The 17,528-nt window shown below is 37.1% G+C and overlaps 2 protein-coding genes across 2 annotated transcripts in view; both read right to left on the reverse strand.

Annotated features, from left to right (window-relative positions):
- Positions 1–5,237: 5,237 nt before the first annotated feature.
- LOC136280657 (G-protein coupled receptor GRL101-like) lies at positions 5,238–13,611 on the reverse strand. Its single transcript, XM_066166292.1, has 12 exons — positions 13,559–13,611; positions 13,238–13,402; positions 9,266–10,226; positions 9,058–9,139; positions 8,357–8,419; positions 8,145–8,225; positions 7,569–7,613; positions 7,116–7,166; positions 6,295–6,342; positions 6,068–6,124; positions 5,797–5,859; positions 5,238–5,272 (listed from the first exon to the last, which is right to left on the reverse strand). Exons 1-12 carry the CDS (start codon positions 13,609–13,611, stop codon positions 5,238–5,240), a joined length of 1,704 nt encoding a protein of 567 aa, XP_066022389.1.
- A 64-nt stretch (positions 13,612–13,675) lies between these two features.
- Positions 13,676–17,528, reverse strand: part of LOC131772413 (G-protein coupled receptor GRL101-like) — a 59,454-nt gene continuing 55,601 nt past the window's right edge. The window contains exons 12-13 of the mRNA XM_066166293.1: positions 14,120–14,191; positions 13,676–13,686 (exon numbers count right to left, since the gene is read on the reverse strand). Of these exons, the coding sequence (XP_066022390.1) occupies positions 13,676–13,686; positions 14,120–14,191 (83 nt within the window). The remainder of the gene's footprint in view (positions 13,687–14,119; positions 14,192–17,528) is intronic.

Here is a 17,528-nt window from a genome sequence, read left to right on the forward strand (position 1 = left end):
CCATCGAACACTTCTCGAAGTTTCATCGTAAGTTCACTTATTTTTTTCTTTAGGCACTGATGCTATCAAAGAGGAAGTTTTAAGTAAAAAACAAAAGAAGACCCAAAAGTTCGTCTCGCCCTCCTGCAAGCCCCAGTGCAACAAGAATTATTTCTTATGACGATTAAACACTTACCCCGGGCTTATGGCAGCTTAATTAGAAACCATACTGGATATTTTTTCCAGCTCTGAGTTATATTTAACTTGGTAATCTTGTAACGTTACATCTAGTTAAGTATTGCTTTAGCCGAGAAAATGTAATTCGAAATTGTAAAGGATATTATTGTCATTTGTATCGCTTTGAGTATATGTATTGTAAACAGTGCAGACTAAAATTCCATATTTATAGTGCGTTAAATTGAACCAATTGTGAAATTCTACCAGCACGAAATGCATGCTGGTTGAGCGATCACATGAACATCACGTGCTCGTCATATAGGCTGAAACAAGGAGAGCGGCTCAGTCCTCACCATTCGAACCTCTTCAGTATACATTACCATTCGTGCTATTGGAGTCAATTTCTATCACCGGTCATGATTTGTTTATCGAAGTGGAATAAAATGATTCTGGACTAGTCTCGGCCACATTCTGTCTTTCCCCGTTCCGCCCGTAAATGCGCAAAGGCGTTGTAGTCGACGCTACGCGCTAACGAACCAAACTCGTAACCTGGTATTCCATAGTCGTATGTAGGAAAAAAGGGTGGCGCGAGATTTCTAGACGAATCACAGTTTATTAAAGATTTCATGCTTAAGAAAAAGTGGGAAGAGTACGATTAACTAACGCAATTTCAGATAGGAATGAAAACACTTGAGAGTCGAAGATACGCGTACTCTGGTGTTCCACAATCGTATATTAAAGGTGCAAACTAAAATGTTGAAATCTCTGTCTGGAGGTGGAGTTCAAAGCTTAGCTTGTCCCATCAATGGAGTTTTTACAGAAGACACCGATGAATTTGAAGATAATATAAGTTCGAGTATATTTCAAATTAATATTGTATTTGTAATTATATGTAAAAAGTGGTTTAACTGCAGAAGTATTCATTAACAAGCTAATATGCATGTATGCCTTCTATTGATTTACCTTTTCTCCATATGTTCCTTTATTAAAATGATCAGTTGATGTAGATGTGTTCCGAGTGAATTAAATTTGAGAGAGAACCTACTTGTGGCTTTTTTTTTTCTGGTCACAAAAGGCATAGCTGGTGATAGGTCCTCGGTAAGAGGAGAGAAGAAGAAAAGAGAGCGAGCAATAGTCGATGAGGTTCTTGGAAGGCATGACACTTTCCTTCATCCTAATTAGATTTTTCTCTCACTTACCCCACGTTTATGCTCGTCCTCACTGTGTCAGGCTTCCAGAGGCAAGGTTAGCTGTGTAGCACGAGGAAGAGTGTAGAATGGAAGGGAAGATTTTCCGGTTTGCTTCTAGTGAGTTGTACAGACGTTAAGTTATTTAAGTTTAGTTAGTTTTACTCAGTTTTTTGGCTCGATTTACTCAGGTTTAGCTGAAGGTCTCTTTCAAGTTTGGTCATTATAACTGTGTAGCTCTACATGTTACACCTTCGAGTCCTTCACTGGAAATGTAAATTTGGAGTGTAAATTCTATTCCCCTAGTAAATTAAACCGAAATGGCAAATTATTGAGTTTCTTAAGTTATCTCAGCGGTTGACAAGAAGGAAATATCACAAGCAGTCACTAAGGACAAAAATTCATGAAGAGTCAACACCCTAAAAGGCAGAACAAAGGGTGGTCCGAGATTTCTAAACCAATCACAGTGCAGTAAAGATTTCATATCTGAGGGTTTTTTAATACTAACCGTCACTCCCACCCACCCTTGGTGGAAGTCTTTGGATAGAAAATGAAAAGCTTAAAAATGTTTCCTAACCTCCCGGAAATATATATTTGTTACGCATTATTTTACATGTGGGGGGGGGGGGGTAACCAAAACCCCTCAAGAGAGTCGAGTCAAGGAGATACATTATGGTTTCAAAACAAAACGGCTCAGTTTTTGGGAAAAACTCAAACTGAATAATTCATTAAAAACAAAAAGTTCAACATTATGAGAGATACAGAAAGCAATTTTGTATCAGTTTACTTGTCACAGGTCATTGTGGCACAAAATCCGCACTGCGGATGAAGCTGAAGCGTGACTTAGAAACCTTGATAGGATAAACTGAGAACGGACTCATATGTAAGGTCTTAAAGATATTTTATTGAAGTCTTCGTTAACGTTTTACAGTAGATCTTGAACCCCTTGTTTGTATCTCTGTGAGACTTCCCTCAAAAAGCCACTAACACATTCAATTTTTTCTTGCTGTAGAAGCCATGTTGATGATCCCGTTTTAACAAAGATATAAAAGAATACCACATACTAAAATGAACTAGAATTCTCGTTGTGAGTTAAAAAATCTAGAAATGGGCTACAAAATTAGATTTAAAAACACTACTAAATATCTAAGTTAGTGGCATTCTAAGACCTTTTTTCTTTTTTCCTTTTTTTGATTTTCAGGTTAATGTGAATAATAATGACGAATTATGTAAAGAAGCAGGCTTCAGCCATGACAGAAGTCACTAATGCTCGCAAACGAGTTATCAAAACTCTAAGACACGACCTATTTAAATCATTTTCATTCTATAAAAACCTCTAAAAAACGAATTCTGACCTTGTTTATTTTCCTCTAACAATTCTAAACTCAGTTTGCATGCAAAGCACTCACAAGCTTGTTGTGGAAATGAACTATTCAAATTTTTGTCGTACCAATTAATATCCTATATCTGACTTGTTACTCGTTACCACAGCATCTTTCTAATTTCTTTTTTAAGGAATTTGCGTTCATAAAGAACGTAGTAACATAACGAAAATAGACTTCACTCTACCTTTTAGTTATCATTATGCTCTCATACGAGTTATAAAAATTATAGAAATGAGCTACTTAGGTCTTTCAATATATTGTTAAATCTCTAATGCGTGACGTCTTATCCAGTAACTGTTTCTCTTTTTTTGTGTCACATTTTTACCTTTTTTTTTCAACTAGAGATATTAACGAAATTAAACAACTCGACACGTACTCTGAATACTCGCTGGACGAGTTGTGGTAATGTTCGAACTATTCAGATTATTGTTGTACCGACTAATGTCTACTAACTGTGGAAATCTTAACCGCAAGTCTAAGTTCTTTGATATAATATCCAACCCAAAATTACCGTCACTTTAACTCCTTATGACTTTAATGCTCGCGGATGAGTTCTAACATGTTAAGAAATGAACTATTTAGTTTACCAGCGTATCATCAAATATCTATTAAGTGGACGTGTTCGACCCATGCATTTGTCTAAGTTTTTCTTGTCAAATTTCAGATGATTTTTCGTGTTTAAACAAAACCTAGAAATGAGCTATCTAAATAGTTGTTATACAGATAAATCTCTGATAATTCTTATTCAAGCCCCTTAGTGTTCTATTATTATCACATTATTTGCTCTTTTCTATATTAGGAACGCTAAAAGAAAGTTCTTCAGGGACATCAAATCCCCTCTAAACTAAGAGTAAACTCCGAATAAACCTAACAATTTCCTATCACACTAGGAGCATAGCCAGCTTTTCGACTTATCGTGGGCCTATACCCTAAGAAAGTTCAATTTTTGTTTCAAAATTTGCACGAGTGATGTGATAAAAGTTAAGATGTACAGGACTCTACGCTGGCTACACCCCTGATATTGTTGTGTTCCGTCTTGAGCCATCCGATTTAACTGCGGTGTAGCAATCATGGTCTTTAGAAATACGCTAAAACTAACAGGCTAAAAGTGTCAGGTAGATGTACATGTTACAAAAAGAAACAAACAAGCAAACCAAAAACGGTCAAAACAAGACAAAAGGAAGATGGACTGATAAATACAGTGCAAGGTATACAATGATTAGCTCGGACAACAAAGTTTTCTAATTATTGTTAACATTAGATCTAAGAAAAAGAAATTACACGCCCACTCAGATATAGCGCAATATGTTCTACTTCAACAATACCTTGTTACCATACAACGATAAGTTCAGACAACAAAGCTACTGAGTATTGTTAACATTAAATCCAAGAAAAAGAAATTAAAGACTAAGATGTTACCATAGACAGTATGTATTGATTACTAGAATTATTTTTCTCCTTTTCCTTGAAATTTTTTAGTTTTTCTCTAGGCCTCGCGGTCTCCATACTAATGGCAATGTTTTTGGCTCTTGGTAACTGTCAGAGAAAAAGGAAAAAAACACGCTTATCAATGAACGCAAAATTAACTTATCGACTAGTTGTTTGTTTGATCTACGGACCCGAAAGTCAGTCAGTCAAGCGTTGAATGTTTGCATGTCTGTATTGAAGTGTTTTGCAGCCATAATCTAATTCAGTTAGTTATAACCATGCCCACTGGCCAGGTGGAGAGTCCAGCAGACAGTCGGGCAGACAATCAGCCCATCTGTCAGTCAGCCAGTGGTCATAGCTCAGGTAGTCCATTCAATTTGACGGCTTACCGGCCAGTTGCACAAATAGTCAGGTTACCAGACTGTCAATCAGGAAGCTGGTCAGTGCATTAAGGACATAAGGCAAATTTGAATATACAAGCATATACAAAGAGAGCACTCATCAGTGCAGCGTATTAGCCACCCAGAAGTTTTTTTTTCAAGTTATACTTTTTCAAATCATAATCAAGCAGAGAAAAAATTGATTAGTTTGAAAATGTTTTGGTAGCCTTACTGCCAACAATGAATGGGCTGCCTGAAAAAATTTGCAAGTGACTTTGAAAAAGACAAGCAGTATATTATAGCTACAACAAATCAGACTTCATCTCCTTCATCTCCAATAACTTCAACCATTACAGTTGCAGTGAAATCTCTAATTTGAAACTGGTTTGAGTTAGCCAAGGAGTAAAAAAATTTAGGATAGAGTTACGCTTTGTGAATGGCATCAAAAAAGTCACTTTTGATTCAGAATATAGATCGGGTTCAACAAACTGATAGTTTAAGTAATCATGAGTCAACTATACATGCATACACACCGTAACGCATCGAAGATTTTCACTCTAAACCTCAAATATTACACTTATTCTGATTGGATTCATGTAACAAAAAAAACTACCTTCTTTAGAGGGATTTGTTTTCCGTACCCCTTTAGTCAGCGGTATTCAGTATTAAAGCAGACGTAATAAGCATTTACCTTGAAAGTACTAAAGCGGCCTGGTATCAAACACGTCTTCTTCCCCTAGACGGAACACGAAAGAGATAGAAATGCAACGCGCTCATTTTTTCTCAAGCGATGCAGTACTAAATTGCACAAGTACAGAATACAGAGCTGCCACTTATTACAGCTCATTTAATTTTGCTTACTTGTGTTGAAGTGTTTTGAAACCTGAGGTACACAACATCAAAGTCACTATTTCCATTCAATGAGTTGTGGTAAGTGGCGGTTCTGTTTTCTGTATCTGGGCAAATTATTACTGTATCGCTTAAAAAACAAACAAACATTTAAAACGGCTCAATAAATTCATAAATGTAGGATTTTAGCATTGTATAAAAAGTTATGGCTCTTCGTTACGAGGAGGTATAATAATACTCAAGTGGTGTGTTTTTTTCCTCAATGTAATCAACTCCCGATGTGAATCGCGACCTTTCGACAGAGCACTTCAAGTGATCTTCAGCCAATTGAGTGGACTGCTTATGCGTCACCTTATAAAGCATGTGTGGAACAATCTGAGTTTATCTCTTCTGATTTATGAAAAATGTTACCTTCCTCTACGACATCCATGTCAGGCTCATGCATCTCCTCTTCTTCTTCAGCTTTTCTAGCTTCTTTAAAAATATATTTATTTGATACAATGTAAGTTAGTATACAGTCATTAAATTTTGTTTTTGTACTTAGGAATTAAAATCATAAATGTTTCACCAATTTCAACACTAGAATTTTTCAGGTGACTACCAAGGGAAAACAGATGTTTTAATTACTCATAAAATGCCTTACTCTCTTGAGTGACTAATCAAAAACCATTATCTCATTTACCTTTGTTACTGGGTACTGAAATCTCTTCAATTTCCACCTGCTCCTCAGATTCAACAGCTGTGTGAAATCAGATTCATTGTTAAAATTCGTAAGGTTAGACAACGCAGCCCATTGCCCGCTATCAAGTCAGAAAATTAGCCTTGTTGCTACTTACACTGTACGCTGGAATAAATGAGACCCATGTGGGACAAATGTTCAGTTCCTAAAAAGCAATTCATTGTTTTTACCTTCCTCAGTTGTCTTTTTAGGTTCATGCTTACTTCCTCCTTCTTCACCTGCACACAAATATTAAAGATATCTTGACATTATAGAAAGTAAAGTATTGTGCTCACTGAAATCCGCAACAATCGCCTTATTCTGCAACTATTATAAGAAGCTATAAGTAACACTGAAGATGAGTGTCCATCATTAAAAAGGTTCTTGTAAGTAGCTTAACCTTCGATCACTTCTGATAATTTTTCTAAAACCTTTCATATGGTTAATTGCAATTGGAACTAGTGGTTCCTTAAAACTGGGCGATTCTCAACATCAAAAACTTCTGTTAGTGTGAAGAGACACTCCTACTTACAGAAAATGTCAACTATTACCTTCTCTTTGTGTTCTTCGTCGATACTGGCTCTCGCGATGATGAACAGTGATTGCATTAAAGAATACCATCCATTTAAATAAACCGCGAGTTATTCCGGAAAGGCTCAAACGTTAATAACGCAAATATGTCTTAAGTCTTTGACAACAGCAAACTTTCCGACAGGACTTTTTTGATTGCATAGACCCGTTAGGTTTAGTAACTGAGGAAGGGTTTTGTGCCTTACGGGAAATAGTGGCCAAAAAGCTGCTCTCGCTAATTTTTTCATGAGACAGACTTAGAATCTGTGATTTGATTGGTGATTACGTGTTAATATGATAACCCTAATCTTATTGGTTTGACATACAAAACCATGCAATCAAGTATACCAAGTGCGCCAGCTTGTTAGCACCAGCCACCTTTCGCTGTTTTGTAGAGTTATGACATTTCTTTAAAAAAAATGAAAATTGAAAAGGTGTTTACCTTCTACAGTCTTTTCAGAGGCTGGTCTGATGTCGAAATCATCCTCATAATCTGTTTTAAGGAACAAGTAGAGTAAAACATGACATAATGCTCATGGTTCATGTTTTATTCTGAAATAAATTTCTTTACAAATGTATTTTACGTACGTTAGATTTTCATATATTTATTTGAGTATTCATTGATTGATCAAACATCACTGAGTTACAAAGCTCAAATTTAAATCTGCAAGTTAATTACTGCGCATGAAAATGGTAGCCGGAATAATACCTCTGCCAAAGACAGTCGGTTAAGACGCATTACCTTTCTTCATTTTGGCGATTCTTATGATCGGTTGTAAGGTGCAATATGCAGTTGAAGTCACCTTGTATAACTGTGATTTTTGCAGTACTTCTTTTGTAAATAGAGCGGTTGTCTATGCCTTCTTTTGATATTTCTTTCATAAATAATTTTTACCTGAGGAAGATGGATTCGCATCCCCCTCACAGGCTTGTTCAATATCTGCCAACAGAGCAAAGAGTTATCTTAAAGTTATTTTTCATATAATATAACTGAAAACTGGAAACAACGAATAATCATTGTCAATATATACGTATCATTCATTTACTACAACCACATCATATGGGGGACGATGGTATCTTCCTTCCATACTGGAATACTACATACTTTGGCACATTACAGTTTACTAATGTAAAGGAATGGTGATATCATGAGTGGAGGTGTTAAAAGTGCATAAGGCAATTTATCACCAGAATATCTGGAGGTAACTTATCAATCAAAATTAATCCAACCTAATTTCATTACATTTGTGTCATACGAGAAACCCTTCCTTGAACTCTCCTTTCTCGAAGTGCACCTACAGCAACTATCAGAGCAGAAAAAGAATACTGTGGTTTCTGGGCATCTTATTTGAAAGAGCTCATATTTGATAGATTAATTAATTAGACTATACACACCTGGCAAGAGAGTTGAATTACAAAGTCAATTACAACATTGTCTTTGGCATAAAAAATTCTACACTTATTTACTGACCTGGTTGGGGAGCAGGCAATTCAGGGGCTTCCACTTCTGGGATTTCGATCTGTGCTATTAACTGCATTTCAACCTGTTCTCCTAGGGGGGAGAAAAATGAAAAAAAGGAATTAAGTACAGAAAAGAGAAAGGAAAGAAAAGTATCGCACATAGAACCCCACAGAGGTGTAGAGAAGATATGTGATTAGATTGAGAAGCACTATATTTTTTACCCTCCTCGACGTTAGCATGTTCATCCCCATTTCCAATCTGTCCCTGCTGATCATTTTCTGCTTCTTTGATATAAAAAGGAACACCAATAAAAAAATAATGGTCATTGTTAGGTTTATCCAAAGGGAAAAAAAAAAACGCTCAGACAAACAATTCAGAATGGATCGTCATCTAATAATTTCAGACAGAAGTATAGTGATTCATATTTTTAGAATTGTTTGTAGAATGAGGTTTTGCTAGCACCTTATTTTAAAAATTTGTCGCAAACGGCAACTATTCGTCTCAATGTTTCTGATGGTTAGTATCTCTAAAGCTGTGTATTAAAGAAAATCGAACTGAAATCATGATTTCTAAACGTGTCGTTGCCTTCATTAAACTTGATGATTTATTACATTCATCCCTTCTCTACTTAGAATCATTCTGGTTTTCTTCTCTACGTCTGCTACAACTTTACATATTGTCAGTTGCACCTTTGTGGTTTCAATAATTTGCTCAGTTTCTTATTCGAAAAAATTAAAAAAAAACATGAGTTTTCTACGATTTCATACCATTTGAAAGCCTTATGAGTAAAAATGACATATGTTACTTAAAGAAAACTGGGTTGCTAATACTCAATTTGGTGAAACTTAAAGTTTGTTCATTTCAAGGTTTGGAATACAATTATTGTTATCATGGTATTTTTCAATGGAGCTTAAAACTGTACCTTCTTGATTTTGTCCTCTGCTGAAAATAGATCGAACATTGGACCACAGCTTCCCCAGTTTTGCTTTCAACGCAGGCTGAACCTAGACATTCAAAATATATTGAATAGTTTACGTAAAGACTTTCAAGTAACGTATTTAGAAGTCACGTTGGTCTCTATGGTTAAAGTTAACGGTGGAGAAGCTAAAAAAATCTGTCCGATCATTTACTTTTTCATGCTTGTTTTGTATGTCAATCGTTACAATTACAAAATTAAGTTGCCAGCCTGCTCTGACACGAAACCAAATTTGAACATAACGGTAGGTGCTATTCCAAAGTAACCAAAAAAGAAACGTTACCTGTGGAGTAGAAAGCGTATACAGCAATGGATTGATAGCTGAATTGATCGGCAGAGCGAACACTGCAATCCATACTGCCAGATCACCAGGAGGATCAAATGTTTTCTCGACGTGGGACCGGATGCCGATAGCAATGATTGGCATCCAACACAAGAAATCGGTCAGAATAATGAAGAAGACTCTTTTGGCAAGTGCTCTTTCTCTTTTAGCTTGTGCACTTTGTGCTCTTGCTCGTATTTCACGAACAGTTCCATGTGCACCAAGCCGTCTGCTTGACGACCATGATTTCCACAAGATGGCAACGTAAGCAACCGTGATGAAGATGAATAGGGAAAAATTCAAAACGATAAAAATGGAAGTGGAGTATTCCCAGCCTTCTTGTAATTCAGGGGAAAGCTGTAGGGGCAAGCACACTACATTATTGCCATAGTACCACTCGCTGAAATAGTGCATTCCAGACAAGGGAAGGAATGCCATAACGCCTCCCACCAGCCAGATAACTACGCACATTATACAGGTCTGCCTTGGGGTAATTTTTGCAAAGGTGTAAGGAAACACGATGTTCTTGAGTCTGTCCAATGCGATCAGAGAAATCATCATCACTGACACTTCACTTGAAAAGACAGACATGGCACCATTGAAATGGCAAAACCAACCGGTGCGCCACTCATAGTCATGCAGGTAGTATTCCCCTGACCATTGCAGGTCTTTTATGCCAATAATGATAAGGTATACCCCCATGATGCCGTCAGATACACCCAGATTCACCAACATGATAGACTGGACCACATTGTTATCAGGGTAGAAATACTGCCACCCAACTACGAATAAATAAATAGAATTTAAATAGATAGTTTAATCTCAAATGCATTTGCAGCCCGAGGGCTGAATTACACATTTTTACAATCCAAGAAATTTAAAATTTAAAATTCAAAAACCTAATTACACGTCTTATTATACCAGCAATTTACAATATAATAACATAATAATAAATTAAATAAAATACATTAGCTATAAATGTGAACTAATTAAAATAAATTTAAATTAATTAAAAGTATCTACATTATCATTATCATTATTATTACTATAATTATCACGCGTGCCGTAACAAAAATAAAGGATATCGTATCGATAAAAATCTAGCCATTAAACTTCCTTGCCATAGCAAATATAAAAGTGTTCATCGTTCTAGAAGTGCGAAGGCGTGGCATATTAAATTGGCGCTTATTTTTGAAGTTATAGCTGGGTTTATGTATGGGTGGAAGAAGCGCCTTTAACTTGTGGCTAGGGTTGTCTAAGATACCTTTAAAAACTTCTGACATAGAAATTCGTAATGTTCTAAGATGGGTCGTATTCCTAAATCTTGAGCAACCGCGCAATCACCCGCAGTTATAATGGAAATTGACCGTTTCTCAATACGTAAAAGCTCATTCTTCAGATATTGCGGAAGCGCATTATAGAAGACAGGTATCGCGTACTCTGTTACAGATCTTACACATGATGTGTAGAAAAGTACTAGGTCTTGTAAGGGAACCCTAGCTCTCTTTAGTTGCACTAAAAAATACAACCTCTTACTGGCCTTTTTGATTACTTCTGATATATGACTGTTCCAGGTCAAATCGCTAGCTATATTAAGGCCCAGGAGCTTTACGCTACCAACTACCTCCAACTCTTTGCCTTCAATTACTATGGGATCAAAGAACCCGGGCCTTTTAGAAAATGAGATCCGAAGCTCTTTGCACTTATCAGAATTCAAGTGAACTCTATTTTCCCGTGACCACTCAATAACACAATCTGCTATATTTTGGGCGTGACTTTCACTCTCTTTTGGTATCATCTCCGAGGCTGTTGTATCATCAACGTATTTCCATAGTGGATACTCGATTTCAAGGTCATTTATCATAAGCACAAATAACCATGGGCCCAATTTTGTGCCCTGTGGTACTCCGGAGGGCACAGATCCCCACTCCGAAAAGCACTCCGCAGCCAGCTTAATTCTTTGTGATCTATCAGAAAGAAAATCAACTATCCAATTGGTAATACTAACTGGCAATTTACACTTAGTACGCAGTTTTCTAATCAGAATTTCATGGTCGATAAAATCAAAGGCCTTTCGATAATCGAATAAGATTGTTCTTACAGTAGCGCCATTTCCATCAGTGTTAATTGACCAATTATGTAACATGCTAATTAAGGCCATAGTCGTGGAAGAGTTTGGTATTGCCCCGTATTGGCTGTCGTCAATGATACTCATAACAGCTGGTTTGACGTAGTCGTCCACAATAAACCCTTCTGCGACCTTAGAAATGCATGGAGTAAGCGAGATAGGTCTTAGGTCCTTTTTCAGTTCCTTTACTGATTTCTTTTTGGGCAGGGGTGTCACGACAGCCAACTTCCACATTTTTGGTAAATGCTGCTCGGAGTAGGAGGCATTAAGGATTTCTGTCACTGGGAAAGCTACTGCATCTGAATATTCCTTCAGTAGCCAATTGGGAATTCTATCAGGCCCACACGCTTTCCCAGGGTTAAGGTGAGACAGAACCTTCTGAACACGTTGTTCACCCACGTGCAGGATCTCTGGTGTTGTATTCGCCTCCATGGGGAGAAACTCTAGTGGAGTTGGCAGTCTGTACTCCTCCAGCGGTTCTAAAAACGCGGCATTGATGGTGTTGGCCTTTTCTATTAATGACAATTCTGAAAAACCTTCCACGTCAATCTGGCTCAAAAGGTCGCCATTTTTCCTTTTGAGCCGCTCAGACGCTTTACTTCGTCCCACCATTTCTTTGGGGCTTCTTGTCTTAAATTCTGAATTCTCACTTCATAATATTTAGCTCTGCATGCCTTTCTTTCCCGGTTAACCAGATTTCGGAAGAACTTGAATTGGGCAGAGTCGCCGCCATATGATTTGAACGCTTTTTGTCTTTTCAGTATCATTGACTTCAGCTTATGGTCAATCCAAGGAGCGTCCGCACTACAGGTGCGAATTTCTTTCTCAGGCATCAGAATATCAAGCCCTGTATGTACAGCAGTGTGGAAAATCTCCCACTTTTCCTGGCAACTATCCGTAGGAGCGAACAATAAAGGCCAATCAATAGAGGTTAGATATCTCCCCAAGGCAGCCTTGTTACTCTCACGTAAGTCACGCCTTTTAACAACGTGCTTTCTGTTTACATCACGTTTACCATCTTTTGGCGACACAACAACAGCGTTGTGATCCGACAACCCGAATGGAGGGTAGGCTTGTGGCGGATTATAGTATTCTTGCATGTTATGACATTCGCTAACATGATCTTAGGAACTTTGGGTGACCATTCAGTACTGGCTGCTCTGTTTTCCTTGGTGCGATCTATAACAATGCAGTTGTTTAGATTGCTACGTGGAAAGGTGTCATTTTGAATATTTAATATGTTCGCCAGTTGGTTATGTAAATGAGGTTTCCTGTGAAGGATTAAGTTCCTGGCAAAGAAACACCCATTAAAGTTCGGAAATTGCTGAATCTTGCGTGCTCCATTCCCCATGCAAATCCCAATCTGCCTTTGTTTGCGCTGTCCTGCTCTTGTCCCTCGACGTGTAGGTCTTTGCCGTGTTATTCCCAGATCAGATATGTTGCGCCATAACTCACGACCGAGCGACTTCTTCGTCGTTGAAGATAAAATGGCATTCAGTGCCGCTCTTGAATAAAATATCGCCATGTAACTAGAGGCCAATATTATAAAAATCTACTTGTGATTAAAATAGTGCTCTTTGTCGTTTCGAGGAAGTTATTTTGAAGAAAGTTCGCTTAGAATCACGGAGCAGGAAAAAACGCGTGCTGCCTGTCAGGCGCTACGTCATAAAGGTGTAGACCCTAGCAACGAGAGAAGACCGACAATCCAAAGAGTTCTCCTTGGAGCATGGTGGCGGAACATGGAGTGGCAGCTTGCGAAATTGTCATTGAAGGAATATTCGCAATCAGCATCCTGCCTGAAAAGATCGAGATGGCAGCACATCAGGTTGGTGTCCAAAGTTCTGGAATTCGAAAAAAGAAGAAAAAAAGAAGAAATAACACTATTATTGCATCATTGAAATCCCTCAATAATCATTAATTGATTAATAACATAGACTATTATTAAAATAATTGTTTTGAAGGGATGAGTGAAGGAAAGGATCGTCATGGAACCTTACACTCTGATGATGTGCGTCAAATGCTTGAAAAAGCCTTTGGGGAGCTCGGCCATCAGGTTGTAATGCATGAACCTGTGATTTAAAATAATCATAATGTGCATTTTAAGTCGGTTTATATCATAAATAACCTAAAAAAGTGAATTTCAATAATAAGATTCATTAAGTTAATGTTAATGTTCAAATTGGCTGTCCAAAAAGACAAAATCAGGAACCTAGCTGAGGATCTTCAGTACGGACCCTAGCTTGATGTTTTCTCAAAGATTCTTTGAAAAGTAGTCATTTAGCCTAAGATAAGTCTCGTCTTGCTTTCTTGGAAATTTTTGATGGCTACTGATTTTATGGACGTGACAGCCCATTCGGTTGAGGTCGTTCGCTGTACAAAAGCCTCTTTCCGGACTCTTCCAGGGAAAAATTCCTTTAGTATATTTATGTTATTTTCCAAAATACTTTGCACGAGTCTTTTCTTTGACAAAACGAAATCAAAAGAATGTTATCTGATTTCAATATATGCAACTAAGTTTAGTTGCCTAGATAAACATCTGTCATTTGCAGTAAACTTACAACATTCGCAATTCGTGGGCATAGTTGAAAGTCGTGCTGGTAACGTTTTGTATCCTATTGCCGAAGATATTCCTGAAACGAAGAATGTAACTGTTTACAACTAACACCAAAACGGGGACTTGCAGCAGTCACATTCCTCATTCTAATAAATTCTCATGGAATTTCAGTTAAGACCACATAGATCGCCACAATGTTTGTTTCCGCTTTTTCATAATATCCACCTAGGTGCACCAAAAGTATGTTATATAAAGGCACATTTTTAGTGCAATATAAATTAAAAAACATTGCTTTGTTGAGGAAGATAACTGGCACCACCCCTGTTCTACATCGTGGTAATTTGTAGACAAAGATCTCAGATTTGAACGCTGATATCATATTCATTCTATCATTTCAAATATTCTGGAATGTTTTGTATGTGATAACTGTACTTACAGAGATCTGAGCTTTTTAACGCCCTTGAAAATTTTATCAGGCAGAGCCTCGATTTGGTTCTCCGAGAGATATCTTAAACAAAGGAAACGGATAAGGAAATAAATATTAAAGTACAATAACATAATATGATTGGGTAGGGCAAATTTATTTGAACAATGACGGAGTTAACAGTAAAAAAATATACTGTATACGGTTTGAGATTCAGATCATTGTGGAAAATGGTTAAACTCTAGATGCACTTACAAATCCAATAGCTCCACCAAGCCCTGGAACTGATCTTCATGAATGCGTTCTTAATTTTGTTGTACTCCATTTTCCTGAAGAAAGCATTATGTGCAGTTTAGAATGAAATGTGTAGTGATATCTTTAGCTCTACTTTTTTTGTGAAGATTTGCGGTTAAGGCAGGGAATTGGCAAACGTTTTCCAGTAAAATAGCTCCAGTATTATATCTTAATGTTCAAAGAACACATCAGACTTATCTATAATGATCTCAAGATTACGCGCGAAAACTCTCAAGTTCATTCTCTGTGACAAATTACAAAATTAGTGCCAGGGTAGTCTGATCTGGCAATACAACAAATTCTTAGATATTGTCACGCCAGATAAAAAGGAAACAAAACAACCTTTGCCTTCCAGAAGTAATTTACAATGTAAGTTGTCATTCACTGAGAAGCTTTGATAGTCACCAAGTGCTGTTATTTTCAAGGAAAATCTTTTAAAACAGTTCTTAATATTTGGGACGGTATCAATCTTACTTACAGAAATTTTACCGCTCTTATGTTTTTGAAAGCATACGCTGGCAGATTTTCAAGTTCATTGTTTGATAAATCCCTGAAAACAATTATTACACAGTTACTAAAATTTCGCTTATGTTAGAGCTACCAAACTGAAATCTGGGAGATTGTTTGAGGTTGCTATTTAATCAGAAGCTATTAAATTCTTACACCACAAAAAGTAACTTAACATTACTAAACCGAAAGCACAAGAAATACATAAGATAGCATCGTCTACTTCAAATTAAGATTTGCAGATACGAGCTGGAAAACAACTTCATGATTGTTTCAAAACTATGAACTGGCCTTGTGCTTTTAACAACACTTATTTTAAAGAATGATCATTTGTTTCGTCCAAGTATTCTCCTTGGTTCAACTAACTAACTCACTAACAAATATGTCCGCTTGGAAAGGCTGTTAACACTGTCCGTCTGGTAAAGCCTATTCAACTTGTTATTTGGGACAGATAGCTGAGAGGAATGGACGCGAATCAAGGGGGGGGAAAATGCATTTTAAGTCTGCAAACTGAAATTTATTTAGGGTAAAAATACATAAAGATTCTGGTCATCAGAAAAACAACCAAAGAACCAAAGAGAAGTACGTAGTTATACAAATGCAATGTTTTGTCTTACAGTACAGAAGAATATTCAAGAGTCCACTTCATTTTTATTTAGTTTGGTCAATATTTATGACAAAAAGCAGAATTGAAGGCGTTGGAAAACTTGAAATCTGCGTGCATACTGAACTCTTTTCCACAACACTGGCAAATGGCTGCCTCTTGGATCAATAACAATGCAATCATTAGGCTCGTGATCCTAAGAAAAGCACTCTGCCAACCCTTTTTCACAAACAGAGAAAGACAACCCCATAAAAAACAACTCTGCTATTCAGAACATGCGTGAATTTTCATTGTTGTATGTATGATCGCTTGTCACTGAAATGTTAGTTTCAGCAACAAACACAAAATTCTCGATGGTTCAATTTTAAAACGTGTTATTAAGTGCAGTGGGACCCCCAAGATTTTAATAATCTGTAACTGAAAAAGATTTTCTTTCGATATGCTCTCAATAGTAGAAAGGGACGAACGAAAGTATGATACTACCCGGAATCTGTGTTTAAATAACACTAGCAGTGATTTAACAAAAAGCAACGGAAAATTTTAGTAAGTGCTGGAACACATTTATGTAGTCACTTGAGTTAAAACAAAGGGAAAGCTGGGAATGAAATAACTTACCGTTCTTTCAAGCTTTGAGATCTTGGAATCAATTAGGAGGCAATTCCGTGAAGTTGTTGTCTGGCAACCATCTGTGTGTGAAATTAAAAAAAAAAACATGTGACCTGTATGTAAAATATGTTTATTTTCATTAAAACAGTTATAAAACCGACTCGTCTTGTGATCACTGAGTGGAAGGGACGAACAAGAGCAAGGAAAAAAAAGTTAATTTGAAAAACAAGTATAGACAGGCCGGTAGAGAGGGGAATGCTGCTGCCCGTTTACCACACCCACACCACCAACCCCGCTCTATCTTCCACAGCCGTATTGATATCTTAACTGACAGTTCCTCTAAACATGTCAAGTTTGTGGAAGGCCACTTCCATTCAACCCTTGCATGTCGTTGTCATTCAGGCGTCTGCGTATTTACCATATAAAACTGACGATTAGTTTAAAGACCATCACACAAGCGAAGTTCATATTGACGCTAGTGGATAGGCAGGTACTACCTGAACACCTTCAGGGCTGTGATCGCAAATACATTTACGGTTTGTTCTGACTTGTGAGCCAAAGTCGGCATGCACTGTCCTTGAGCGAAGAGTTGTGTGGTGCTAAACTTCATGTGTTTACTCGATTTACAACATAAGATTATAATCAAATTTGACTAGATATGGAAAGTTGTTAATGATGGAAATTGGAATGATCTTTATTTAATGAAGGCACTTCTTGATGCCTTTATACAGAGACAGAATCTCAAAACGTCAGTCCTGGACAAAGATCCAGAATGCAACAGTCGATATGTGATCTTCATGATATTTCATATTAATTCTTGATTTACGAAGCGAAACGAATAATCTCATAAATTAATAACACAACGACAACAACAAAAGCAGTTGGAGTCCGGTAGAACGGTTGTGCAGCTGGTCTGAGATTACAGTTAGTCTTATTCTGCAGGTGCGAAAGTTGACTAGTAGTGTTAATTAAAGATGA

Source organism: Pocillopora verrucosa, chromosome 5 (genome assembly GCF_036669915.1).
Source record: "Pocillopora verrucosa isolate sample1 chromosome 5, ASM3666991v2, whole genome shotgun sequence".
In the NCBI taxonomy this organism is placed as follows: Eukaryota; Metazoa; Cnidaria; class Anthozoa; order Scleractinia; family Pocilloporidae; genus Pocillopora; species Pocillopora verrucosa.